This window comes from Rosa chinensis, chromosome 1 (genome assembly GCF_002994745.2).
Source record: "Rosa chinensis cultivar Old Blush chromosome 1, RchiOBHm-V2, whole genome shotgun sequence".
In the NCBI taxonomy this organism is placed as follows: domain Eukaryota; kingdom Viridiplantae; phylum Streptophyta; class Magnoliopsida; order Rosales; family Rosaceae; genus Rosa; species Rosa chinensis.
The window spans coordinates 65,507,267-65,533,669 of NC_037088.1; the positions used below are offsets into that span (position 1 = coordinate 65,507,267).

At 37.4% G+C, this 26,403-nt stretch overlaps 2 protein-coding genes across 3 annotated transcripts; one reads left to right on the forward strand and one right to left on the reverse strand.

Annotated features, from left to right (window-relative positions):
- The first annotated feature begins 6,960 nt into the window (after positions 1-6,960).
- On the forward strand, positions 6,961-9,164 carry LOC112178777 (reticulon-like protein B5). Its single transcript, XM_024316998.2, has 5 exons — positions 6,961-7,298; positions 8,109-8,289; positions 8,378-8,519; positions 8,606-8,675; positions 8,782-9,164. Exons 1-5 carry the CDS (start codon positions 7,046-7,048, stop codon positions 8,949-8,951), a joined length of 816 nt encoding a protein of 271 aa, XP_024172766.1. The 5' UTR covers positions 6,961-7,045; the 3' UTR covers positions 8,952-9,164.
- A 283-nt stretch (positions 9,165-9,447) lies between these two features.
- On the reverse strand, positions 9,448-24,260 carry LOC112182255 (F-box protein At5g52880). 2 transcript variants are annotated; one of them, XM_040513463.1, is made up of 9 exons: positions 24,109-24,260; positions 18,527-18,659; positions 18,101-18,176; positions 10,934-11,012; positions 10,740-10,824; positions 10,479-10,648; positions 10,088-10,236; positions 9,603-9,755; positions 9,448-9,540 (listed from the first exon to the last, which is right to left on the reverse strand). In XM_040513463.1, exons 1-8 carry the CDS (start codon positions 24,158-24,160, stop codon positions 9,609-9,611), a joined length of 891 nt encoding a protein of 296 aa, XP_040369397.1. In that variant the 5' UTR covers positions 24,161-24,260; the 3' UTR covers positions 9,448-9,540; positions 9,603-9,608. The 2 variants fall into 2 exon arrangements, with proteins under 2 accessions (XP_040369397.1, XP_024176471.1); XM_024320703.2 differs by lacking the exons at positions 9,448-9,540; positions 9,603-9,755; positions 10,088-10,236; ... (3 more) ...; positions 18,101-18,176; positions 18,527-18,659 and adding exons at positions 21,912-22,299; positions 22,625-22,773; positions 23,016-23,185; positions 23,277-23,361; positions 23,471-23,625 and having other exon boundaries at positions 23,976-24,248.
- Positions 24,261-26,403: the final 2,143 nt, after the last annotated feature.

A 26,403-nucleotide genomic window follows, 5' to 3' on the forward strand; every position in this document is an offset into this window, starting at 1 on the left:
CTGAGTCAGGAAACAGAGCTTTTCTTTTTGCTTTTTAGTGTGTTTCTTTCTCCTATGTGTTTTTTGGGTTTATTTGACTGGGTTTATTATTACGTGTGGTTTTGGCACTATAGGCATGTGAGGCCAATGGAAGAGGGTGAATTGGTTCAGAGATTCATAGGCTTACGAATGCAAGATTTCTCATAGACTTTTGGTCTCTTTGGTTTAAGCAAATTCCGAGAGTTTGCTGAGGCTTTCAATCAGTTCTTTAGGCCCCCATGGCGGCCCCTTCTTGCCCTCCGTCACTACTTTAAAGGGTTCAAAGAGGAGGTTTGAATATGGGATTAGTCCTCCATAGTTGAAAAACAACCAATGTGGCAATTTTCAATCCAGTCCCCTCGGTACAATACAGGACATGACAAGAAGTTAGGGGGATTGGAATTTTGGACTAGACTTTTGAGTTTACAGCATTTTGTGTCTACTCCAAAATTGACCGGTGAAAATAATTGGTAGTTTTGGAACTCACTTGTGCTCGCTTAACATTATAGTTCATGTCTTAAATTCTTGAGAATCAATTTCAGGACTTTATCTCAAAAAGAAAAAGAAATTTTTTTTGGAGACGTGATTTTCATTCAAAAATGTGAATTAACACATGTTTTTTTTTTGTGGGTAAAATTGCATGTTCTTATTTTCTCTCGAAAATTTTACCACCATAAAATCATGATTTTTAAACATTTTTAAAACCGACGAATCTAAAAAATGTAGACCAAACTTTTATTTACGATTTTTAGCCTTAAAAAAAAATCCATAAGGGTTTTTGTCTATTTACCCCATTTAAGAGATTTTTTTCTCACTTACCCTATTAAGTTTTTTTAATTCTTTCTTACCTAAAACACTCTAAGGAGATCTTCCCTAATACGCTATGAAGATTTTTTTTTGTTTTTTATTTTTTTAATATCATTTTACCCTCACTCTTTTGTTACTTAAAGAGAGAAAAAAATGGAAGAGAGAGAAACCATATGAGACTTCGCCGGAGCCTTGTCACCGGTCACTGGCCGTCGCCCATCGGACTTTTCTGAAAACCTCACCGGAAAGATATATTGCCCCCAATAGACATCTATTACCCCCCCCCCCCCCCAAATAGAGGGGCAATAGACCTCTATTGCCCCCAAATAGACGTTTATTGCCCTAATAGTCTATTGTCCCCCAATAAAACTTTTGGTTGCTGGAATTGGAACTAATCTTCCTAAAATTAGACAAACAAAACTTTGATTCAAGAAAAAAAATGAAAAGACTATTAATTCAAAACGTCTATTGCCCCCAATAGACATTCAATTTTTTTTTCCTTCCTTCTATCCCATTACTTAAAAAAACAAAACAGATTTAGGCACCCAGAATCTGCTCTAGGCACCCACCCCTCAACCTTTCTTCGCCTGGCTAGTTTTTGCCGGTTGCAAACCCGTCGCCGGTTACAGACTCTCAGATCGAAGAGGCGTCGTGCTGGAGAGAGAGCAAAGAGCAACGACGACACTCCAATCGACCGGAAGTTCAGCCTCTCGGTTGACGATCTCAGAGCTTCATCGAGGTAGCTTTGAGGCGAGGCGGTGCTATTTTGTGGCTCTGATCGAGACGGAGTTCCACTCCGATAGCTAATACCGGAGCTTCAGGCTTGGACGCCATGGCCGCATGTCTTCCAAGATTGTGATGTCGGAGTTCGACACCGCGGTGGAGGTGATTAGAGAGAGAGAGAAACCGGATGTAGAAATCGGGGAGGGGGAAGGAGAGAGAGAGTCGCGCTGGAGAATGAGTGGCATATACTGTAGTTTGTTAATTATGTTAAGGGCAAAATGGTCATTTGATGTTAAATTGGGTTAGTGGGAACAAAAATTTATTGTTGGGGTAAGTGGAATAATTTTGGCTCATCTTTGTGCTATTGGTCAAGAACCCAATTTATAATTTATCATTAGTTGTTGTGTTTCATGTCCATTTGAAGCATGACGGGTCACTAGTGAGGCCATTTCTGATTTATGAAACCGGTGATGTTCATAACACAATCAAATTATTAAATGTGTTATATTTGTGTTGAAATTTTGATATAACTAATTGATGTAATAGGCATGACATGCGACACGATTTGTATAACAGAGCTGAATTTAATAGAATACCGCCACAACCGCCCACATGATATATCACCCCTAAATTGAAAAATTGTAGGTAAAGTGGCTGAACTAAAGTAGGTAGAGTGGATCTTTAACCTCATCTTCTTTCTTGTTAAAGTTTAAAATTTGCATGAAAGCAAAACATTTGTTTTCAAAGTTAACACATTGACCGGCCAAAGTGAGAAACGAGCTTTATGTCTTTACAACACCCTGCATCCATGGCCACGAGACTATGAGAGGCTTGTTAGACCTTTTGGGAAGAGAGCGTGATAATGAACTAAGAAGAAGTATGGAGTATAAAAAAAAAAAACCTACTAGGATGGTAAAGAGAAACTTCCAAAAAGAATAGAGGAAAGAAAAATGGAAAGAGTAAAAGGCCAAAAAGAAAAGCCTCTCTAGTACACATGAGAGAGAAAGAGAGAAGCTTTAACTTTTGGGAGAGCCTTTAAAAAGATCTGCAAAGTCAGAGAATTGGGTTCTTTTACAAGGCAAGCTAAGGGCATTTGTGCAGACGGGGCACGCTTCCTTCAGCTTAGGGACCCCTCTATTCTCCTTAAAGAGGTTCAAGTCCTTTAATTTTTAGGTGCATAAGAACAAGGAATTGGGTTCTTTGCAATAAATCTTTGCTGGAAAAGTTTTGACTTGTAAACTTGGGTTTGTGTTTTGTGTGGTCTTAGGCTCCTTCTTTTAAATGAGCTAGCTAGCTGTATTTTGCAGAAGAATACAAGAGAGAAAGCTCCTTCACTTCACGCACTTTAATTTTTCACCAAATTTATCAAAAACCGTTAAAAGGGATGTAGATATTAAAACAATTCTCACTTGTTGGAGCTGCGTGATAGTTTATTGAAGAGTTTTTGAAAATACGTAACTTAAGAGTAAGAGTAAGCAACACAAAAAAGTTAAAATAAAGTGTTTGACAAATTGTCTCAAAGATACGTTAAAATAAGAATAATAAAACATATAGAACAATATTAGGTGGATTTTTCCAACCTGTTCATAAGACAAAAAGCTAAAACTATATTCTGTAAGTGAGATTTCGCTCTTAGCTTTATGCTGATATGTTGTTTTTCTCAACCAATCAACTCAACTAGCCCTCATTTGGAAAACTAAACAAAGAAAAAGAACACTAGAATTCAAGCCTTTAGTCGTGTCCAAAACTTGATAATTGCTAACCCGATATTATTTATTCTCTGTTCAAGAACTAGATAAATATCTACTTCTCTACCTCATGGTATGCGCGACACAGTTTTGAGACCTTGCCATCCTCAAGCTGACTTTTCCTCTGTTTTTTCTCTTTTCTTTTACTTTGTTTGGCTTGCTCTTTAACAAAAAGGCTTAAGCTGACTCTACCAGTCCATTATACTAATCATATTATTATATACTCTGATCAAATCAGAGCATATTTGTATATGGAATGGAATAATAGTCTTACATTCTCATACTGCAATACATTTGTCCTTTACCTGTAAGATTCTGCAACCCAAATTACCTTGATTACTTTTATGTTTTACTGTTTTGGTGTTTGCTATTTTATTTCAAATTAGGAATCAATGGTGCCCCCTCCATGATCATCATGGGTTTTCATTTTCCTTGTTGTCATCTCGGGTAGAGGATCAAACCAGTCCCCATCTAAACTCCCTTTCCACTCAAGAGTCTACCATGACTTCTTCTTCTTTTTTTTGGTGCTTGTTTGTGGTTTTGGCCATTGAAAATTTTTCATAAATAGATGGATGGTCAAATTAGTCCTGCAAGAAATTTTGTCACTGGTGGGATCTTCATGTTTCTTATGAAAATGCTGATTAACTTCTACAAAACTGCTGATCTAACTTCTGTTTAGTTTGTGAAATGCAGAAGTATGATCTTAGACTTGGGCCTGTCTTTCTTCAACTATTTTGTCATCCCTTATGACCCTTTTACGAAGACAATTTCGACTCAAAACAAGAAAATATATAGACGATGATACCCTATATCGAACGATTCAAGTTGGAGCTTTAACTCCTCATTTCATCTTTACCTTGGTTCACAAGAAAGTTCATTAATCGCTCTCACATCATTCAAGTTAGGGTTTGTCGAAATAAATGATTAATGTGTTTTGGGGATTACTTTTTGCATCACTAGGGTTTTTCTTAGCAAGCTTAGGGTTTGAAGTATTGGTTATTATTACTAGTAAAAGTTTTTCTAGCTGAACCTGACAAAATGGTTTGCCTAGCATTTGAGCAATGGGGGAAGAAAGCATATTCCACATTTCTCTTGCTAGGCAAATGCTGGCACAGAAAATAAATCAAATTGACAGCAAACTTATCCTTGACCTTTCCTTTGGAAACCAAGTAGCCTTGCAGTGTGGCGGCTCAAATGAATTGCAAGCTAAATTGCCTAACAAACATCTGTAGCAACAGTACTCCACATCGAGTTATGTTGAAACCGGTAAAGTATTCAACCTTATTTTGATCCTTCCTGCCTCTTGATCTGTATAGGTCTTCAGTAATTGCAGCATCTGTCTGCATCTGGGTTTAAGACTGCTAGTTCCTATATGCTTCTAGTAAATATATAGATGAATGTTGCCATTAAAGATGAGCTTCATAATTTTCTTCTTGTTTTAACAGCACTTCCGAGTCATCTGGGCTGAGGATTCCCCGGTTGGGCCTTTGGCTTTGATTTATTGTGCTTTACACTTGATTTCCCATTCTAGCCCATTAGGTGGTCTTTGCTCGAACCCATTACTTCTTCCAGGCCCAGTGGGAAATGTTTTACTTGAGCTCATTCTAGCTTTGCCTTTTACTCTAGTCAGGCCCAAATAAGCGCCTGGGCGCACAATCCATTCGTGCTCGTGTCGTGTCTCTTTTGGGCTTGTTGAGAATTTTGAGATTTTATTTTTGAGTCGAGCGCATTTTCGTTTCGTATTGCACCTCAGCTATCGTTTCAATAATCGCGCCATACACGCCGAAATCGCCACAATCCATAAGTTCGACTTGTTTAACTCCTCTATTTATGTTTCTGCAAAAAAAAAAAGTAAAAAATAAATTCCGTTTTGCACTACTTAAGAAGAATTGCATGAATGCAAAGCAAGCCATTAATTATATAAAAAGAAATTATAGAGAGATGAACAAGATCACACATGTTTTCTTATTGTATGCCATATACCGTTAGTGGCTTAGTGCCAAACATTCATGTACAATGTCCCATTAGCCTCGAGTAGCGGAACATTCTATTGGGACAACTTGGTGCGTGGCAAGATTTCATGTAATTACAGTTTTAATATTTACGCGCTATTTTAGACAATATTAGTATTTCCACAATACATACATCAATGAACCTAGTTATCATATCCATTATACCAACTCCAACGTAATAGGAAATATAGTTTCTATTTCTTTGCCTATTTTGGTAACAAGTTGGTACATCTCATTTCATAATGTCTTTCTTGAAACCTGTATGTGTTCATCTTTGAAGGCAAAACTTGAGATGAGTAGGAATAAACAGTCGCCTTAAACCCACTTTTTTGACTAAGAATTGATTTCATTAGTAATCAAGCCATGAAAATAGCTAAGAATCTAACATAACTTACATAAGAAAATTTCAAAAACCAGATAACATATGTAAGCCAAACTAAACTCATTAAAGTCTAAATGATGCTCGCATGACGCAAGTCTAACTAAGCTAGAACAACCTCGCTTCTCAAGGAAAAATCATTCATCTAGTCTAATTTGCCAGCACGCAATTGTGGTACAAATCACACCTAGAAACATCGTAAAAAAGCTTATAGAGTTTACGCCTACCTAAACAAGACTTGCATCCCAATGTCTAATAGAAAAAATTAAAGAATGGCAGCTAATAACCTCGGCAACAAGTTGGTCTTCTTGCTTATCTTTGAATTCTTACTCGAATTGAGCCCAGACCCAAAGGCCCAAGCTAAAATCCGGGTTACAAAAATAGAAGCCCAACCACACTGCCAGGCCACTGCCACAGACACCAGATTGTCAGGCGGTCAGCCTTTCCACCACATCATCTCTATTCAATCAACAAAAGTCAACTCTGACACTCTGCCTGCTCGAGCCCAATCAAGAACGCTCTGACCGACCTACGATCTAACCCGAACGTCGTTAGCGCCTGCCTCCGATTTGAGATTCCAACCCGGATCCACCAAAACTCAAGTGCCTTCCGAAACCAATCGTTACCTGCAGTCGACGATGATATGAGCCGCCTCCACAAGGCAATCCGCCACCAGCCAATGCTGAGCGTACTCACCACCCTCGACGATGGACTCGCCGGTGAGAAAGAGCAGCAACCACGTTGCTCTGCGCTATGCTCAAAACCCTAGAGCTAGGTTTTTGCCTCAAACCAACTTATGCTTATGTTAATTTTAATTTTAATATCTCGTCTCAAATTTAAAAATTCAGATACAACACGAATGAATCACATAAATTAAAATTAACTAAACATGTTAGCATTTTTAATCAGAACACGAATCTCAAGAAACGAAAGTCCATTCTTGTTTCAAAAATTAATGTGTTGTTCAGTTCAGTTCGATTTGAATTTCGAAAAAAGTGTAAATCTTTCTCAAATTAATTTCTTTTTTTGGTTACATTTCTTAATTTAATTTCTTCTTAAATGTGAAAAAACGTATTAATAAAAAAGAAAGAAAATTTAAAAAAAGAAATAAAGACAGAAGACGATAGGTGACAGCCTCACAAGGCGCCGTAACCCGAGACATTCCCGCTCCCCCGTTACTCTCTTTTCTCGCGCCCTACCCTTGGTTTCTGTTACGAATTCGTTCCCACCCGAGCCTCAGCTTCGGACTCCGAACCTCCCGCTTTAAACCCCCCCCTCCCAAAATACAAACACACCAAAACTCTCTCTCTCTCTCTCTCTCTCTGTGAAACTGTTCGATCTTTAGCGCAGAAGAAGCCATGGCAGAGCCAGAAGAGATACCAGGGGCGTCGCTCATGGAGAAGATCTACTCTCACCACCGCTCCTCGTCGTCTTCGTCGTCTTCCGACGACGACAAGCCGTCCAAGAAGGCCGATGCCGTCAAGCCCGATGACGTCAAGCACAAGGCTGAGGAACACGACATGCCGTCCGCTCACGATTCCGTCAAGTCCAACAAATTCAGGATCTTCGGCCGGGAAAAGCCCGTTCATAAGGTCCTCGGCGGTGGCAAACGTACTATATCTATATCTCTCTCTCACACTTTTCATCTTTCTTTCGCTGTGTTTTTGTATCTGCATTGTTGAATCGTTTTGCGGTGTTGTTGTTTGGTTGATCGGAAAAGATCGGAGATGAACGGAAAGCTAGAATCTGGCGGTTTTGTTTTCGTGATCTAATTAGCAAAAATATGCATGAGAATTTTGAATATATTGTATCAGAAAGATCTCATACTGTTTTGATTTTGTTGTATTCGTCTTGTTTCGATTATCTTGTTGGCGATTATAGTGAGCCTGTCAGGTTGTAGGTTTTCGTGTAATTGTAGTGCATTGATCCTCATTGTTATGCAATCATGGGGAAGGATTGGATTAGCACATTGTGGCGTATTGAGATATTCTTATGAATTGATTGATGGATTTTCGAGGTATTGGTAGGCCAATGTAGGTTGGTTGCTATGTTCTGGCGGTTTTTTTTTGTGCTGTGTGAATTGAATTTGAATGGAATAATATCTGTAGTTGTTTTCTTCTCTCGTTTCCTGCTTTGGTGACGTGTGTATTGTGTTCTCTGTTGTATGGTGGTTGTTTTGGTTGTGTGCATATGCGTGAGGTCTGTGTGGACAATGTACATACTTGATGTTAAAATTGAAATGTGGCGACTGGTCTTTGAACTATACCTTAAAGAAAAGGATATTTTATGATCTAATGGTGACCGGAATTAACAAGTTTGTGGAATTGTTTTCCATTTGTCCATTTCTGAACTATGCCCAAAAAGTGGAACTTTGAAAGGAAATGCTTTCAATTATGATCTTATATTGGTCTTTTATTACAGCTGCTGATGTCCTCCTATGGAGGGACAAGAAAGTATCTGGAAGTGTTCTTGGTGGAGCCACTGTACTATGGATTTTCTTTGAGTTGCTTGAATACCATTTGATAACTCTGGTCTGCCATATGTTGATACTTTCTCTGGGCGTTTTCTTCCTGTGGTCCAATGTGTCCTCCTTTATCAACAAGTAAGTTCATTGATCCTCTTGATAGTCTGTGTGTTTGATCTTTGATGTAATATCATATGGCCCTGACTTCACTATGTTGCTGGATCAGGGCTCCACCAGAAATCCCAAAAGTTCAAATTCCGGAGAAGTGTGTCCTTGATCTTGCCTCTGCACTGAGGATTGAACTCAACAAAGGGTTCCATGTTCTGCGGGAAATTGCATCTGGGAGAGATTTGAGGACATTCCTGATTGTAAGTTGATTGTTCCTTCATAGTTGGGTGGTATAAGTAGGCAATTGTTGGGATTACATAATCATTAGGTGTTCTTCTGTTATCAGGTAATAGTTGTCTTGTGGATTTTGTCAGTGATTGGCAAATGGTTCAACTTCCTGACCTTATTCTACTTATGTAAGGATCGCTTTTTAGTCTTTTGTTCCTTCAGAAGTTCTTCTGCATTTAAATTTAACAGACTTCCATTTCTGTTATTGACATCGTCTTGAAATTTGAATGACAGCCTTTGTCTTGCTGCACACGGTGCCAGTGATCTATGAGAAACATGATGTCCAGATTGATGCTTTTGCTGAGAAGGCATGGATTGAGATTAAGAAGCAGTATGCAGTGTTTGATGCGAATGTTTTGAGTAAGATACCCAAGGGTCCAGTGAAAGAGAAGAAGAAGGACTAGAGACACACCATGCTGGAGTTAATTCTGTTTACTAGGCTTTACATTAACTGCGGTTTTAGTCCAGTCTTGAATCATCATTCGTTAGCCTCTTTCTGTGTTTTATTTCAGAACTGGTCTAATGAGCGCACAGTTTAATGAATATAAGTGTTTTAGATCTATAAATCTCTGGTTGCATATTAGTATATTACATCGGGATCTATTACTTTTTATGTAGAAAGTTGCACTTATCTTTTCCTTTCCTTTTGGCCAAGGGATAATTTTCATTTGAGAAGTCTTTTCAATTTTGCGAAGATTTCTTTACTGGAGTATATAGAAAAATTCATTAATACATAAAAATTGTTTGCTACTAGTCAAAACATCGAAAAATTCTTAGGAGACCGCTGGAGCGTGTTTATGCGATGTCACTTCAATTAGAACACAAGTATATATAATGAAACATGCTGAATGTTAATACTATCTGTACATTCTTTTAAGCTCTTTTTAGTTACACGGAGGACCAATGCCCAGAAAGCAAACTAATCGACAACAGGCAATCTTTGTTAACAATCTAATGGCCGCAGAGCAGCTCTATACATAATACATGCAGCAATTGGTTTCACGTGAAAGGTGAAGATGGCCGCAGAGCAGCTCTATATATAATACATCCAGCACTTGGTTTCAAGGGAAAGGCATATCTTCAGTACTGGTCAAGGGTCTTCGATAGGCCCATAACCTAGAAAAGGACCCTGCTTCTGAATCACTGTCGCTATCGCTCTCTGAAGAAGATTTGACTGGTATAGAATCTTCCAACAGATAGTCAACCACCTGAAAATGATGAATGTGTCGTAGTAGATATAAGATGACTGGTTCAAGAATTCACAACGAAAGAACTAGAAATATGGACAATTTGATCCTTCAAATACTGGTCTAATTTTGGCGTATAGAAGCTACCGCAACACAGAGGGATAAATTCACAATTTGATCCATTCTCTATGTAATGCCAGAGAATGGATCAATTACATCATGTCATATGGGATGATAATTTAATTTCATGGAACCATTAAGTGCATAGAAGAGCAAGACAGCTGACATTCAGACAACCCCATTTAATAACTGTAATTTGAAAACCACAATGAACAGAGTAAGATAGAAAATACCTGACTAGGTGATACAGGGTCAATTTTCTGAATTTCAGGATTTAGTCCAATATGGTCATTGAAACATTTCATGTTATCGAGCCAAACAATTGTCTTGCAGTATCTACAGTATCCCCTACTGGATTTTAATTTCTTTGATGAATTGTTCCCTGAAATCCAAGCAGATATACAATGGTAAGAATTGATGAGTTTGTATTTGAAAGCTGAAGGCAAGAGAACAAATTATCAAAAGGCTATAACTACTTGACCACAAAGATTTAACGGATTATGAGAGGTATAGGGGAACGGTCCTCCTAAGCTGATTTTATAAGTGGTAAAATTGCAACTTAGATTCTCCGGTGACAAAATGCACTTTTAACAGATCCAGCAAGGCATACATCTAATGATTCACCTTTATATGCTCTTTTGAAGGCTTTTCTCCAAAACAGCGTATAACTATCATCTTCAACCTGTCTACTGCTATGCTGTTCCTTGATATTCAAGTCATTGTAAGAGTCCCTAAAGAACGTAGCGTATTGCCTCTGCCACAGCCGGTTATCACTTGCTGCAAAATTCCAGGGCCTTCATTAAAACAATCAAGAAGCATTAGAGTTGAATGCAGTTTTTACTTGGATCTTCATTATACCAAGAAACTATGAGTAAAAGGAATTACCAGCAGACTTGCCCAACAGAGACTAAAGATTGAAAATCCAGGAAACTGAATACATGTACAAGAACATCTTGTGGCAGATGGGCAACTACAGGACAGGAAAGAACAAGTTCAAGTTATCTAGCAAACTTCACATCATCTCTGACTACATCTTTGAACATGGAATAATAGTCGGGTACAGAGTAAAATAATGTTACCATTCTCTTCTTGGCGAGCTTTAGCGCGCCTCTTGTGAGCAATCATTGCATTCTTATATTCTGTAACAGCCAAGTTCTTCTTTTGTAAGATCAAATATGGACTTAACACATATCATCATAAAGTAATTGATGATTAGCTAAATGTCAAACCTAGTTTAACATGGATACAAACTATAAATCAATACTTGTAACTTAATGAAGCAGTGTATCTATTCATTAAGGTAAGTAATCCTATTCTTAGTCTGCAAGAAAGACTACAATGAAGTGTTACATTAGGAATCTAACTAGAAAACCTAAACCGATATGGATAGCTTTAATGGGAAGCTTCTTGAGGTTTAAGTCACCTATATATACAGATGAATTGGTCCCTGATTACTACCGACGTTTTGCATATTGTTCTGTCCATTGAGAAGCAAGTTGGTAAGTAACAGAAGGCCATATTTAGTGTTCGTGTTTGCAGCATAAGATGGAATCCATGCCAGTGATTGCTGAAGGTAAGCCTTAATCCCTTTTATGATTGTGTGCATATGTTGTGAGCATGTATATGGTTATTTTACAATTGGTATCAAAGCATAGGCTCACAAGTATCAAAATCGTTTTAGGGTTTTGCAAAACAAACACAAAAAAAAAAAAAAAAAAGGGTTTTTGCTTTACGGACCAAGTCACTGATCAGGTAACTGACCATGTAACTGGTCATGTAACTGATCAAGGTAAGTTACTTAAGTCAATTGCTGCATCTGGTTAAATATCAAGTTCACGCTTCCGCTGTGATTTTTAGCAGCAAATTGGGGAAAAAGCAAAAACAGGTTTTTCTGTGAAATTGATTTCGATTCATAGCATGATAATTGTGTTTTTGATTGTGCTCAAGAACCCTAGTTGCATTCCCGGCGTGCGTTAGGTTAGAGTAGATGGTGACCGGATGAAATTTACAATTTCTTTATTGTTCTGTGGTTTCTTGGAATCAAATCAATTTTGGTTATGCTTGAATATGCATGTTGAATTGATTGATGATATTGTATTGTATCTGTGATTGTGTAAAATTGCATGAAGAACAAAAATCTCCCAGATTTTGTTTACACATTATTAAAATTGACAGATACGAGAGCTTAATTTTCTTACAAGGATGAATCTGGGTAGAATATAAAGTTAAAAGCTCATGGGTTTTGTGGTTTTCTGTTGGCATAAGTGATTATGATGCACAAAGCATTCTTCATTGATGTTGGCAGAAAACAATGATCAGGTAACTGACCATGTAACTGGTCAGGTAACTGACCATGTAACTGGTCAGGTCACTGACCATGTAACTGGTCAGGTCACTGACCATGTAACTGGCCAGGTCACTGACCATGTAACTGGCCAGGTCACTGACCATGTAACTGGCCAGGTCACTGACCATGTAACTGGTCAGGTAACTAATCAAGTACCTGATCGTGTGACAAAACTGAAATTGTGTTTTGTGTTTTAAAACTATGCTTCAGTTTTATCTTCCAAAGAAGTGGTCAAGTATAGTTTTAGAATACAAAACAGCAATATGCATGCTTGATGAAAATAAATACGGATACTTAGAAATTTTTCTTCTGTCTAAAGATGTGGATAAATTTCTTTGGATAACTTATTTTCATTGAATATGGTATATTGATAAAGAACTCCAGGATGTTATGCTTCTGCTCAAAAGTGTTGCTTAACATTGTTTTTGGTTATGGACTGATATGAATGCAAGTATGGATTGTTTAGGTTTTCTGTATGTTCTTGTTTTGGTTGCTTAAAGCTAAATAAAACGCAGAAAACTTAATATTATTTTCTTTACAAATTAAGAACTCACATGAATTTTTGTTTTGCTCCTTAGGTAACTCCTACATGAACTTGAACAGTGTCTTGATGTTAACTGGAACCAACTATAGAGCTTGGCTAGATTCTGTAGAGAACTATATGGGAATGCATGAGAATATAGACTATTGCTTTACTGAGGATAAGCCTATAGAGTTGAATGAAAAGAGCACCAAGAAAGAAACAGACCTTTACAAGAAGTGGCATAGATCCAATAGAATGGCTAAGAATCTCATTCGTACCTCTATGTCCAAGACTGTCAGGGGAAGTATAGAAGAGCCTGAGCTAGCATCTGATTTTCTGGAACTCATCGGTGCTAAGTTTAAAGAAAGTGAAAAGGCAGAAGCAGCTAGACTAACCAAGGAGTTTCATGATTTGAAGTACATGGGTTCAGGGGGAGTTAGAGAACATATTATGAAGATGATCAATATAAATGGCAGACTCAGGGAGCTCTTGATGGGGTTAGGGATGAGCAGGTAGTGCATTATGCACTTCATTCCTTGCCTAACAGTTTTAGTCATCTTAGGACCAGTTACAACTCTCAAAAGGGAAACTGGACTTTAGATGAACTTATATCCATCTGTGTTGATGAGGAAGCTAGGATCAAGGAAGAAAAAGAACCTGCTACAGCCATAAATCTCATAGAGAAGCCTAAGAAGAAAAAGCCCCAGAATAAGCTCAAGCCTACCAAAGCCATAACTAAGAGTTCAACAGCTGCAGTGGCCAAGGAAAACAGACCATTTAGGTTCAAGTGCTACTTTTGCAAAAGAGTAGGACACATGAAAAAGGACTGCACTGGCTATAAAAATTGGTTAGCCAAAAAGGGTAAGATTTTTTCTAATACAGTTTTTTCTTTAGAAATTAATCTTATAAATATTGAACCACAGTCTTGGTGGATAGATTCAGGCTCACCTATTCATATTACTAATTCTTTGCAGGGATTCATAAGGAGCAGAATCCCAAAAAGTGATGAAGTGAACCTGTGTGTAGGCAATGGCATGAGAGTGGCAGTCAAGGCTATTGGAACCTTAAAGCTCGATCTAGGATTAGGAAAATTGTTAGTTTTGGATAATGTTTTTTATGTACCTTCCATGAGAAGGAATTTGGTTTCAGTTTCTCTTTTAGTAAAATCTGGTTGTAGACTTGTTATTGATAGTAATGGAATTCTTATTTCTAAAAATTCTGTTCAAATTGGTTCTGGTGTTATCTCGAATGATTATTTACAGTTAAGTTGTTCAATGGCTCAACAAGAAATTTTACTTGTTGAAGATAACACAAACAGTACTAGCACTTTAACAGGTGTTAAAAGAACCAAATTAAATGAAAAGTCTGCATTTTTATGGCATAGAAGACTCGGCCATGTTTCAAAAGAGAGACTGAAAATATTGGTGAAAAACAAAATCCTAAATGAACTTGATTTTTCTGATCTAATAGATTGTGTGGAATGTTTTAAGGGAAAAATAACCAACACAAGAAAGAAAACTGCATATAGAAGCCAAAATTTATTAGAACTCATACACACTGATATATGTGGACCATTTAGGCATCAAACTATCTGTGGGAATGTGTATTTTGTCACATTCATTGATGACTTTTCTAGATACAGTTATATTTATCTACTTTCAGAAAAGGCACAAGCATTGAAAGCTTTTCAAATCTTTAAGTCTGAGGTAGAAAATCAACTAGAAAAGAAAATCAAAACAGTAAGGTCAGATAGAGGGGGAGAGTTCTATGGAAAGTACACTGAATCCGGCCAACAAAAGGGTCCATTTGCCTTATTTTTGCAAGACAATGGAATTAAAGCTCAATACACAACACCCTATAATCCACAACAGAATGGTGTTGCAGAGAGAAAGAATAGGACTCTTTTGAACATGGTTAGATGCATGATGTGTACAACTGGTTTGCCTAAATTTCTGTGGGGTGAGGCTTTAAAAACTGCAAATTATATTTGCAACAGAACACCTAGCAAAGCCATAGAAAATACTGCTTTTGAGCTTTGGTGTGGCAGGAAACCTAGTCTTCATCACTGTCATGTTTGGGGATGTCATGCAGAAGCTAGGATTTATAATCCAAGCTTGAATAAACTTGACCCCAAAACTGTTAGTTGCTATTTTATAGGTTATCCAGATAAATCTAAAGGCTATAAATTATATTCTGCTCATCATTCACCTAGAATTTTTGAAACACATCAAGTAAAGTTTCTAAGTGAAAAAGTTCACAATACAAACCTTGAGGATTTAACCTCAGATTTTGAGGAAATTGTGTCGGATGAGAATTTAAGTGTAGCATTGCCTTTAGAACAAGATGTAACTGATCAAGTCACTGCCCATGTCTCTGACCATGTCACTGACCGAGTCACTGACCATGTAACTGTACCTGATCAAGTCACTGCCCATGTCACTGCCCATGTCACTGACCATGTAACTACCCAAGTAACTGTACCTGGTCAAGTCACTGCCCATGTCACTGACCATGTAACTGCCCATGTCACTGACCAAGTAACTGACCACGTAACTGGTCAAGTAACTGAACCTCAAAATCCTCCAGTAGCTCAACCTAGAAGATCACAGAGAGCAAGAAAACCAACTTATGGGGGGGAAGAGAGTGACTACATTGTTTATCTACAAGAAGCAGAAATTGAAATGGACTGTGCAGAGGACAATGATCCAACTACATTTAATCAGGCCATTGAAAGTAGTGAATCTCATCAATGGCAGCTAGCAATGGAAGCAGAAATTGATTCCATGAGTCAAAATGCAGTTTGGGAATTAGTTGAACCTGACCCCAACCAGAAGCCTATAGGTTGTAAATGGGTTTTCAAAACCAAAAGAGATGCAAATGGCAATGTAGAGAGACATAAAGCAAGATTGGTTGCCAAGGGTTTTACACAGAAAGAGGGCATTGACTTTACTGAGACTTTTTCTCCAGTTTCTACAAAAGACTCGTTTAGGATAATCATGGCTTTAGTGGCTCATTTTGATATGGAGCTGCACCAGATGGATGTTAAAACAGCTTTCTTGAATGGTGAACTAGATGAAGTGATTTATATGAGGCAGCCAGAAGGGTTTGTACAAGCTGGAAGTGAAAACTTAGTGTGTAAATTAAGAAAATCAATTTATGGCCTTAAACAAGCTTCTAGACAGTGGTACAAGAAATTTGATTCTGTGATTTCTACTTTTGGATTTACAGAAAATCTTGTTGATGAATGTGTTTATTTGAAGACAGTTGGGAACAATTTTATTTTCTGGTACTCTATGTGGATGATATACTTTTGGCTAGCAGTAACATTAAATTGCTTAAAGATACCAAGAGTTTTCTGTCAAGTAATTTTGACATGAAAGACTTAGGAGAAGCATCCTATGTACTAGGTATTGAGATTAAAAGAGATAGGGCACAGAGACTACTTGGTTTGTCTCAACACAATTATATTACCAAAGTTTTAAAGAGGTTTGGTATGGAGAAGTGTGCAGCTGGAGAAGTTCCCATGTCCAAAGGAGATAAGTTAACCAAGAAGCAAAGTCCCAATAGTGATGTTGAAAAGGAAAATATGGAGTCAAAGCCTTATGCCAGACTTGTAGGAAGTCTCATGTATGCACAAGTCTGCACTAGGCCAGACTTGTCTTTTGCAGTAGGGATTTTGTCAAGATTCCAATCTAATCCAGGCCATGAACATTGGGTAGCTGGGAAGAAAGTATTGAGATACCTGCAGAGAACTAAAAGCCATATGCTAGTTTATAGGCAAGTGGAGGATCTGAAACTCATTGGATTCTCAGACTCGGATTTTGCAGGGAATTATCCAGACTCCAAGAAGTCGACTTGTGGATATGTGTTCATGCTTGCAGGAGGTGCTATTGCTTGGAAAACCATGAAACAAACACTTGTTTCAACTTCTACTATGCAAGCTGAATTTATTGCAGTATATGAAACTGTGTGTGAAGGACTTTGGATTAGGAATTTTCTCATGCAGACCAAAGTATTGAGTCACATTGTGGCTGGAACACTTGTGATTTATTGTGACAATGAGGCTGCAGTTTTCTTTAGCAAGAACAGTAAAAGGTCAAATAATTCTAAACACATTGATCTAAAGTATTACAGTGTTAGAGAAAGAGTAAAGCATGGTGAAATAGCTGTTTTGAGTATTGACACAAATTCACAGCTAGCAGATCCCTTCACCAAGGCCTTGTCAGTAGCAGCATTCCAGAAGCATACAACAAGCATTGGAGTTTTAGCTAATCTAGATGCTTAGGTTCAGTAGAGAGTTAGTCCAATTGGAGCAATTTAAAATTTTAAGGTTCTTGAGTTCTTGTATTTTAGTTGTGATCTTTTATTGTTTGTTTATCACAACTTATTTGTAATGACAGTTTTGATTATCAATAAAATTTTGAGGTATTTCCAGTTATGATTTTGCTGCAGCTTTATTGTTTTGTTTTGGAAATTATCATCTTGTTTTGAATATCATACTTGCTATCAGATGGCTTAAATCATGTATAGCATGATGTTGAGGTTCAAGCAATAATTTTAAGCCATCAGTGTTCAGAAAAATTGCTTGAGTTTCTGGTTTTAGAAACATAAAGTAGGACCTAATATATGTTTACTTGTTGATACACATTAACATATATTGTATCACTTCTGGTTTGACATATGTGGATTGCAGGAGCTGATGTTTGTGGTTTTGAAACTCTGCATTTTTGTTAAAATGTATACTGTTTCTTGCTCTGCATAAGTAACTGTGATCTGACCATGTTGGAATGGATTTTCGATTTGAGTTTGTTATCTGGCGCGCACTTCAGTAAGTTAAGTAGGTTTTGATGTTCTCTGGTGCAAATCATCGAGCATGATATGTGTGAGTCCAAGGGGAGATTGTAAGATCAAATATGGACTTAACACATATCATCATAAAGTAATTGATGATTAGCTAAATGTCAAACCTAGTTTAACATGGATACAAACTATAAATCAATACTTGTAACTTAATGAAGCAGTGTATCTATTCATTAAGGTAAGTAATCCTATTCTTAGTCTGCAAGAAAGACTACAATGAAGTGTTACATTAGGAATCTAACTAGGAAACCTAAACCGATATGGATAGCTTTAATGGGAAGCTTCTTGAGGTTTAAGTCACCTATATATACAGATGAATTGGTCCCTGATTACTACCGACGTTTTGCATATTGTTCTGTCCATTGAGAAGCAAGTTGGTAAGTAACAGAAGGCCATATTTAGTGTTCGTGTTTGCAGCATAAGATGGAATCCATGCCAGTGATTGCTGAAGGTAAGCCTTAATCCCTTTTATGATTGTGTGCATATGTTGTGAGCATGTATATGGTTATTTTACATCTTTTGCTTCGGCAAAGTGGCCTCAACGCTCTGGAGGAGGAGGTGAGCTGCTGAGACAGCACTGCGCGTCTTCATTCTGTCATTGTAATAGCAATCACAAAAATCATGTCAGCGAAACAATAAGCAGTCTATCAAGAAATTCTAGCATTGACCAATGTAATTCAAGCTATTTGAACCATTTTATTCAACAAAATCTAACATTGACAAATTGTAAGCATTTTAATTCTAATAATTTGGATTTGCCGACGATGAACTTCATTTAATTCAAACAAACAAAGCCTTACAATTTCATCGAAATTTGAGATGTGAAGATTCAACTTTGAATACAAAACATTGAAAATTAGAAACAACCCAGATATACAATCATGAAAATATAAAATGGGGTCAATTATGAAACCAATAACAAGCAAAAGGTGAAGAACATACTCAGGAAGGAGACGAAAGGCGGTGAGGGTATCTTGGAAGATAAGAGACTGGCGATTCTTGGGCACTTTTCTGTAAGCGCCTCTGAGAATTAAGCTGAGCTCTTTGCAGACTAAAGGGTATCTGTGAATTGATCCTAAAGATTCTTTAGTGTTTTAGTGTTTGTTCTTTCAGAAATTCAGATCATAATTAGATTCCCAAGATTTTCTAGGAAAGAATTCCTAGATCAATTAGGAAGAGGATCCCTAGATTAATTAGGAAGAGAATCCCATATGTAATAGGAGATCCCCCAATCTCTAATTACATAGTTGTAAAAAGTCTATATATAGCCATCTCAAGCCCCTATTATCCCAGACCCAAATCTCTCTCTCCTTTCTATATTTTCTAACCGATCGTGCACAATTAACAAGAAAACCCTAAAACCTTATTAGACATGGAGATGATAGAGAACCAGGGGAAAGCTGAATCCATATTTGTTATGGTGGAGTTCGATCAAGATGATTCCTACACTGGTGGTGTATACGAAATCAAACTTGACCAACTTCAGCAACTTGAGCATGATAAATCTGTGGGCGGATTTGGGGTTGACCCTTCAACTCTCCCAATGCTCGAACCTATATTGAAGTTCTTTGATAAGAGTTGGCAGATGGAGGGGTTCTGTTCATTTGATGGTGCCAGATTTGGCGGCCTATCCAAGTTATATCTTATGGTAAATCAAATCCCATGGCCTTATCTCAAGCCCGTCATACCCAAGCATGCATTTTTCTTCGACACATCAAGTTTAGACTTAGAACTGCAGCAGCAAGTTTCTCTACCCAAAACAACTAAGCAGTATTGTCTTGTCATATCGGCATATGGAATGTTGTACTATCTTGCACAACCATTGTGCTTTCCTAGTATTCAAGAACCATCATTCGAGCGATATGATCCGTCCAGTGATTCGTGGGAGTCATTGCCTCCTTTCCCAGATTATTCTCTGGATTAGGCACAGACCGAGATGACCGGTTATGCCGTTTGTTATGGATATATACTATTGTCCATGCAAACTGAGAAGAAATATGAAGCGGTGGCTTTTCATATTCATAGCAGAACATGGCACAAGGTGAAGATTAGTCCAGGGAATCCTTATTATTATCCTTTTTATGGGAGGGCAGTGGTTTTAGGTAGTACTATCTATGCCTTGGCGCATAATCTTGATTTGGTTCTGGTCTTCTCTTTCTGGTGGGATTCAGACAAGGATGGTGATATTGTTAAGCGGCGACATTTTCTGGGCACCCCATTGCCTCTGTTAATAACAGCCAAGTGTCATCCGCCGCGCAGGTTACTAGGGGATAGAACTCAGAATTTGGTTCATTTAGGGGGGCGATACTTTTGTGTTGTGCAAACTGGTCAGAACATTGATTCTTCTGAGTATCAGTATCTGTGTGCGACGAGCTTCAGAATTGCCGGTGATGGGCAAGAAATGCATATCAAGACTGTTCGCTCATCTGTTTTTCGAGTCGCGATCGAAGGGAATGATGAATTTGAAGTTAAGTTCAGCTTTATGCCTGATTATAAGGACATTGAACCGGAAGAAGAAGAGTATAGCGCAACTAATACACTGCCTGAAAGTGAAAGTGCTGCATGGACTTCAAAGGTGGGAGAAGACTTCTTTTCCTTCCCAACTGGTCCTACACTGGTATTGGAGGCATTCAGAACCAAAAAAGAAGACAAAAAATAATTACTGATCTCCACTCCTCCTCCCTCCAAAAGTTCAAAAGAGAAGAAAAAACATGGTTTGGGGTACCATCCTATTCTTGTATAAATTCTATTTTTGTTTGTAGTACTCATTGCGGAAAGGAAAAAAGAGCGTCTGAGCAGTGAGCACCATATGTTAATTTCATTTTTTTTTATAATATAATTAGGTTGTCATTCAGTCATTCTCTCTAGTCTCATGTTTACCGAAGTGTCTGCTATTCACTGGGTGAGGGTCACCTGCTGTCTGTTAACAGCGCGTGAGGTACAAGCGCTGACAGAACAGTGGCAAACCAAAAAACTTTTTTACCAGTCTCATTGCTTTTGACATATATGGATTTCAGATTAGGGCTGTTCTCAGTTTTCACGTTCTCACGCACCCTCGACGCCTCCAAACTCCAAACCGAAGCCGACAAAAAAAAAACTGTAGATCTGCAACAGCGCCGGTGAAATTGGATTCAAATGTTGGTGTTGAAGAAGGAACAGCTATTGGGCTTGACGAATGAGCATGGAAATCAAGAAGATTGATAGAAAAAGGCGAGATCGTCTAGGGTCGGTCATCGGTCTAATGAGCGCATAGTTTAATGAATATAAGAGCAAGTGCACCCGTAGTCAAGAAAAGGCAAAGTCAAGAAGTCAAGAATTCGACCAGTCAAGTTACTATTCACTGCCACTGGACATGGGTTTACACCCGTTGTTTTTCTTGTCCGGTCAATACTGTTCATTATTATATAATTTTAGGGGGTCTCGAAAATCGACTTTTTACACATACATAATTTGGGAAAACTTCCTTCATGAAAGTTATAGAGATCGTCGATACGATCTCGTGCATACATGGAACGCAATATTCGGAGTTCGTATGAATTTATTATGAATTTTTGAAATCTGAAAATTTTCTATAAATAGCAAAAAAAAAAATTCTATTTTGTTTCAAAGGACGAAAATTTTTCATTTTTTCATTTCCCCCCTGCGGTTCTCTCTCTCGCAGCTGCACCAGACCCGTTGTTTTTCGTCCGACCCGACCCGGATTTTTCTCCGTCCTCCGGCCAAGGAACCGGCCCCCCCCCCCCCCCGAGGTCGCCTCACCTCGTCCTGCCGCTCTGTGGCGTCAAACCGCCCAGAAGCTTCCCCTAGGCCGAGATCGAAGCAACCCAGCGAAGCAAATCGTCCAGCCACGTGAATCCTTGCGGCGCAGTGGAGGGTCTGGTGATGACGTCGCCGACGATCATTGCTGAGCTCCTCCTCACGTCAGCCACGATCAGGCTTGGAAACCGCTGGCATCTGGGCTTGACCGGTCAGGAAAATAGTCATGGCTGTGACTTATTTCTTGGCTGTAGTCAAGAAAGGGTTGGTTTTGCCCGGGCAAAAAACCACCGGTGGAAGGAGCAAAATCCATCTCAAGGTCATATAGTCAGGTTTTTCTTGACTATGCACAGTCAAGAGCAAACCAGTGGACTTGCTCTAAGTGTTTTAGATCTATAAATCTCTGGTTGCATATTACATTGGGATCTATTGCTTTTTATTATTTAGAAAGTTGCACTTATCTTTTCCTTTCCTTTTTCGGCCAAGGGATAATTTTCATTTGAGAAGTCTTTTCAATTTTGCGAAGATTTCTTTACTGGAGTATATAGAAAAATTCATTAATACATAAAAATTGTTTGCTACTAGAAATATAAACATGCTCCAGCGGTCTCATAAGAATTAGTGTCACTTCAATTAGAACACAAGGATAATGAAACATGCTGAATGTTAATACTATCTGTACATTTTTAAGCTCTTTTTAGTTACACGGAGGGCCAATGCCCAGAAAGCAAACTAATCGACAACAGGCAATCTTTGTTAACGATCTAATGGCCGCAGAGCAGCTCTATACATAATACAAGCAGCAATTGGTTTCAAGGGAAAGGCATATCTTCAGTACTGGACAAGGGTCTTCGATAGGCCCATAACCTAGAAAAGGACCCTGCTTCTGAATCACTGTCGCTATCACTCTCTGAAGAAGATTTGACTGATATAGAATCTTCCAACAGATAGTCAACCACCTGAAAATGATGAATGTGCCGTAGTAGATATTAGATGACTGGTTCAAGAATTCACAACGAAAGAACTAGAAATATGGGCAATTTGATCCTTCAAATACTGGTCTAATTTTGGCGGTATATAAGCTACCGCAACACAGAGAAACAAGCCCGGTTACCCTTTATGTAATGCCAGAGAATGGATCAATTACATCATGTCATATGGGATGATAATTTAATTTCATGGAACCATTAAGTGCATAGAAGAGTAAGACAGCTGACATTCAGACAAACCCATTTAATAACTGTAATTTGAAAACCACAATGAACAGAGTAAGATAGAAAATACCTGACTAGGTGATACAGGGTCAATTTTCTGAATTTCAGGATTTAGTCCAATATGGTCATTGAAACATTTCATGTTATCGAGCCAAACAATTGTCTTGCAGTATCTACAGTATCCCCTACTGGATTTTAATTTCTTTGATGAATTATTCCCTGAAATCCAAGCAGATATACAATGGTAAGAATTGATGAGTTTGTATTTAAAAGCTGAAGGCAAGAGAACAAATTATCAAAAGGCTATAGCTACTTGACCACAAAGATTTAACGGATTATGAGAGGTATAGGGGAACGGTCCTCCTAAGCTGATTTTATAAGTGGTAAAATTGCAACTTAGATTCTCCGGTGACAAAATGCACTTTTAACAGATCCAGCAAGGCATACATCTAATGATTCACCTTTATATGCTCTTTTGAAGGCTTTTCTCCAAAACAGCGTATAACTATCATCTTCAGCCTGTCTACTGGTATGCTGTTCCTTGATATTCAAGTCATTGTAAGAGTCCCTAAAGAACGTAGCGTATTGCCTCTGCCACAGCCGGTTATCACTTGCTGCAAAATTCCAGGGCCTTCATTAAAACAATCAAGAAGCATTAGAGTTGAATGCAGTTTTTACTTGGATCTTCATTATACCAAGAAACTATGAGTAAAAGGAATTACCAGCAGACTTGCCCAACAGAGACTAAAGATTGAAAATCCAGGAAACTGAATACATGTACAAGAACATCTTGTGGCAGATGGGCAACTACAGGACAGGAAAGAACAAGTTCAAGTTATCTAGCAAACTTCACATCATCTCTGACTACATCTTTGAACATGGAATAATAGTCGGGTACAGAGTAAAATAATGTTACCATTCTCTTCTTGGCGAGCTTTAGCGCGCCTCTTGTGAGCAATCATTGCATTCTTATATTCTGTAACAGCCAAGTTCTTCTTTTGCTTCGGCAAAGTGGCCTCAACGCTCTGGAGGAGGAGGTGAGCTGCTGAGACAGCACTGCGCGTCTTCATTCTGCCATTGTAATAGCAATCACAAAAATCAAGTCAGTGAAACAATAAGCAGTCTATCAAGAAATTCTAGCATTGACCAATGTAATTCAAGCTATTTGAACCATTTTATTCAACAAAATCTAACATTGACAAATTGTAAGCATTTTAATTCTAATAATTTGGATTTGCCGACGATGAACTTCATTTAATTCAAACAAACAAAGCCTTACAATTTCATCGAAATTTGAGATGTGAAGATTCAACTTTGAATACAAAACATTGAAAATTAGAAACAACCCAGATATACAATCATGAAAATATAAAATGGGGTCAATTATGAAACCAATAACAAGCAAAAGGTGAAGAAAATACTCAGGAAGGAGACGAAAGGCGGTGAGGGTATCTTGGAAGATAAGAGACTGGAGATTCTTGGGCACTTTTCTGTAAGCGCCTCTGAGAATTAAGCTGAGCTCTTTGCAGACTAAAGGGTATCTGTGAATTGATCCTAAAGATTCTTTCAGCGCAAGTTTTTGGTATCTCTCCAATTGTTTTGACATTTCTTTAGTTTCTTTCTGTGATTTCAATGGCCAAAGCGCAGAGGGAGAGAGACTCTCTCTTTCTCTCTCATCTATGGCAGCTTTTAGTCCTTACTGGGCCTGTGTTATGAGCTGATTGGGCTACTTAAATGACCCATATCGGTTCTTATACCCGAAAAATAAAAATATGGCGGAGTGAAACACACACCGAATGATTGAACGATAAATCGGTTTCGTAAGTATTTTTCAAAGAAGGAAACTGCGAGACAAATATAAGGTTTTCATTTATAAATTTTTTTTTTTTATTAGAACTTCCAAATTTACTCACTTGACCTCTTATGTTTTTTAAACCTCTTATTAAATTTCAAATACTAAATTTACTCACTGAATCTCACTAAAGTTCCTCAAATAACATCACTCATATAATTTTCAAACAAACTATTATCTTTAAAATATAAAACTTAATAATTTCAATGATTTAATTACTTTATAAATCTTAACTACATATCAATTCCTTAATCAGACAACATAAATCTCTTTTCAAATAAAGAAAAATCAAACACAATTTATTGAGTTAAAAAAAAAAAATCTAATCAACAAGAAAAGAACATGTACTATTCTATGATTTTTTTTTCTATTTTAACTGTGCAAAAAAAAAAGATTAATCATTTTTCTTAATGTTTCTTTTATTTTCTTTATTTTATGTACCTCATTATTAATTATTTAAATATTTATTTAGTTTTTTCTAATGTTACCTCTTTTTTTTTTTTTTAATTTAATGGATACATTTAGATTTAGGTCATAATAGGATTTATTTTATTTTCCCTCACCAATATCTATTCAACATGGATTAGTCTGGCTTTCGCCGCAATGTCGGTGCAAGTGTCCTGGCACTGGGATACCACTGCATGGGTGTGTAAGTTGCTAACCGCTAACTACCCGATAAGAAAAAATATCCATTCAACATGTATATCATAAATTTTTATGTCACATGATCTTAATAATAATTTTAATTCTTAGTTAATACATATGAATGCTTTAATGAGTATGTAGTGAAATTGGAAAATGAAAATAGGTACAGAAAATAATAAAGAATGCAATCTAATATTATTGAATTGGAAAGTCTAGAGAAAATTGATATAATATTTTTTTTGGTATAATTATTGTCCTTAATAGTCAATTTATAGTAGGTTATATATGACGTCAGTTAATAATTCATAATAGAGTGAGGTCAAATGAGCAAATTTGGAGGTCCCAATAAAAACTCTCACTATTTACAAATCTCAATTTTAAGTTTCTTAGCAGATTTGAATTTTGAAATTGTATTTTTAGAATTTAATGAGAAAACAAACTTGAATTTTAGAATATTATTATTATTATTTTAAAAATCAAATAAGCGAGTTACATGCTAAATACAAATTTTGATTTTCATAATCAAACTATTACAAATACATTTACTGTTGGGGTTTCACTGCAATAATTGCAAACTGTACGTACGTCGATCACTTTGATGATGCATGTGGTTCTACGATGGGAAGTTTTGGTGTTTGGTCGTTCAGATCATTAGATTCCCAAGATTTTTTAGGAAAGAATCCCTACATTAATTAGGAAGAGGATCCCATATGTAATTAGGAGATCCCAATCTCTAATTAGAGAGTCGTAAAAAGTCTTTATATAGCCATCTCAAGCCCCTATTATCCCAGACCCAAATCAGATCTTTTCTCTAACCGATCTCGAGCACAATTAACAGAAAAACCCTAAAACCCTATTAGAGCAACTCCAACAGATTCCCTATATTTTGATTTTTCTCTACTTTAGGGAAAAAATAGCCTCTTTTACTCCAACAGATTCCCTATAACTATCTCTATTTTAGAGTAAGTGAGGAGAGAGAAAACCAAATTCCCTATATTTACAGCAAACTCCAAAATTTTAAAGAAGAATATGGAGATTTTATAGATTACTGTAAACTAGGGAATCTGTTGGAGTTGGAGAAGAAAAATAGGCTAAAGGTTTGACTTTTGCTTCTCTATAATACAAAAATTATAGAGAAGCTGTTGGAGTTGCTCTTAGACATGGAGATGATAGAAAACAATCGGGAAGCTGAATCCGTATTTGTTATGGTGGAGTTCGATCAAGATGATTCCTATACTGGTGGTATATACGAAATCAAACTTGACCAACTTCAGCAACTTGAGCGTGGTAAATCTGTGGGCGGACCTGACACTGATCCTTCAACTCTACCAATGCTCGAACCTGTATTAAAG

What these genes read in the sequence shown, in the direction of transcription:
- LOC112182255 (XM_040513463.1), bottom strand. Translation starts at nt 24,160, where the DNA reads ATGTCAAAACAATTGGAGAGATACCAAAAACTTGCGCTGAAAGAATCT. An exon ending in CTTCAAAAGAGCATATAAAG is followed by an intron (nt 10,237 to 10,478) that starts GTGAATCATTAG and finishes CTTGGATTTCAG; the next exon opens with GGAACAATTCATCAAAGAAA. An exon ending in ACCCTGTATCACCTAGTCAG is followed by an intron (nt 9,756 to 10,087) that starts GTATTTTCTATC and finishes CATCATTTTCAG; the next exon opens with GTGGTTGACTATCTGTTGGA.
- LOC112178777 (XM_024316998.2), top strand. Translation starts at nt 7,046, where the DNA reads ATGGCAGAGCCAGAAGAGATACCAGGGGCGTCGCTCATGGAGAAGATC. An exon ending in GTGTCCTCCTTTATCAACAA is followed by an intron (nt 8,290 to 8,377) that starts GTAAGTTCATTG and finishes TTGCTGGATCAG; the next exon opens with GGCTCCACCAGAAATCCCAA. An exon ending in ATTTGAGGACATTCCTGATT is followed by an intron (nt 8,520 to 8,605) that starts GTAAGTTGATTG and finishes TTCTGTTATCAG; the next exon opens with GTAATAGTTGTCTTGTGGAT.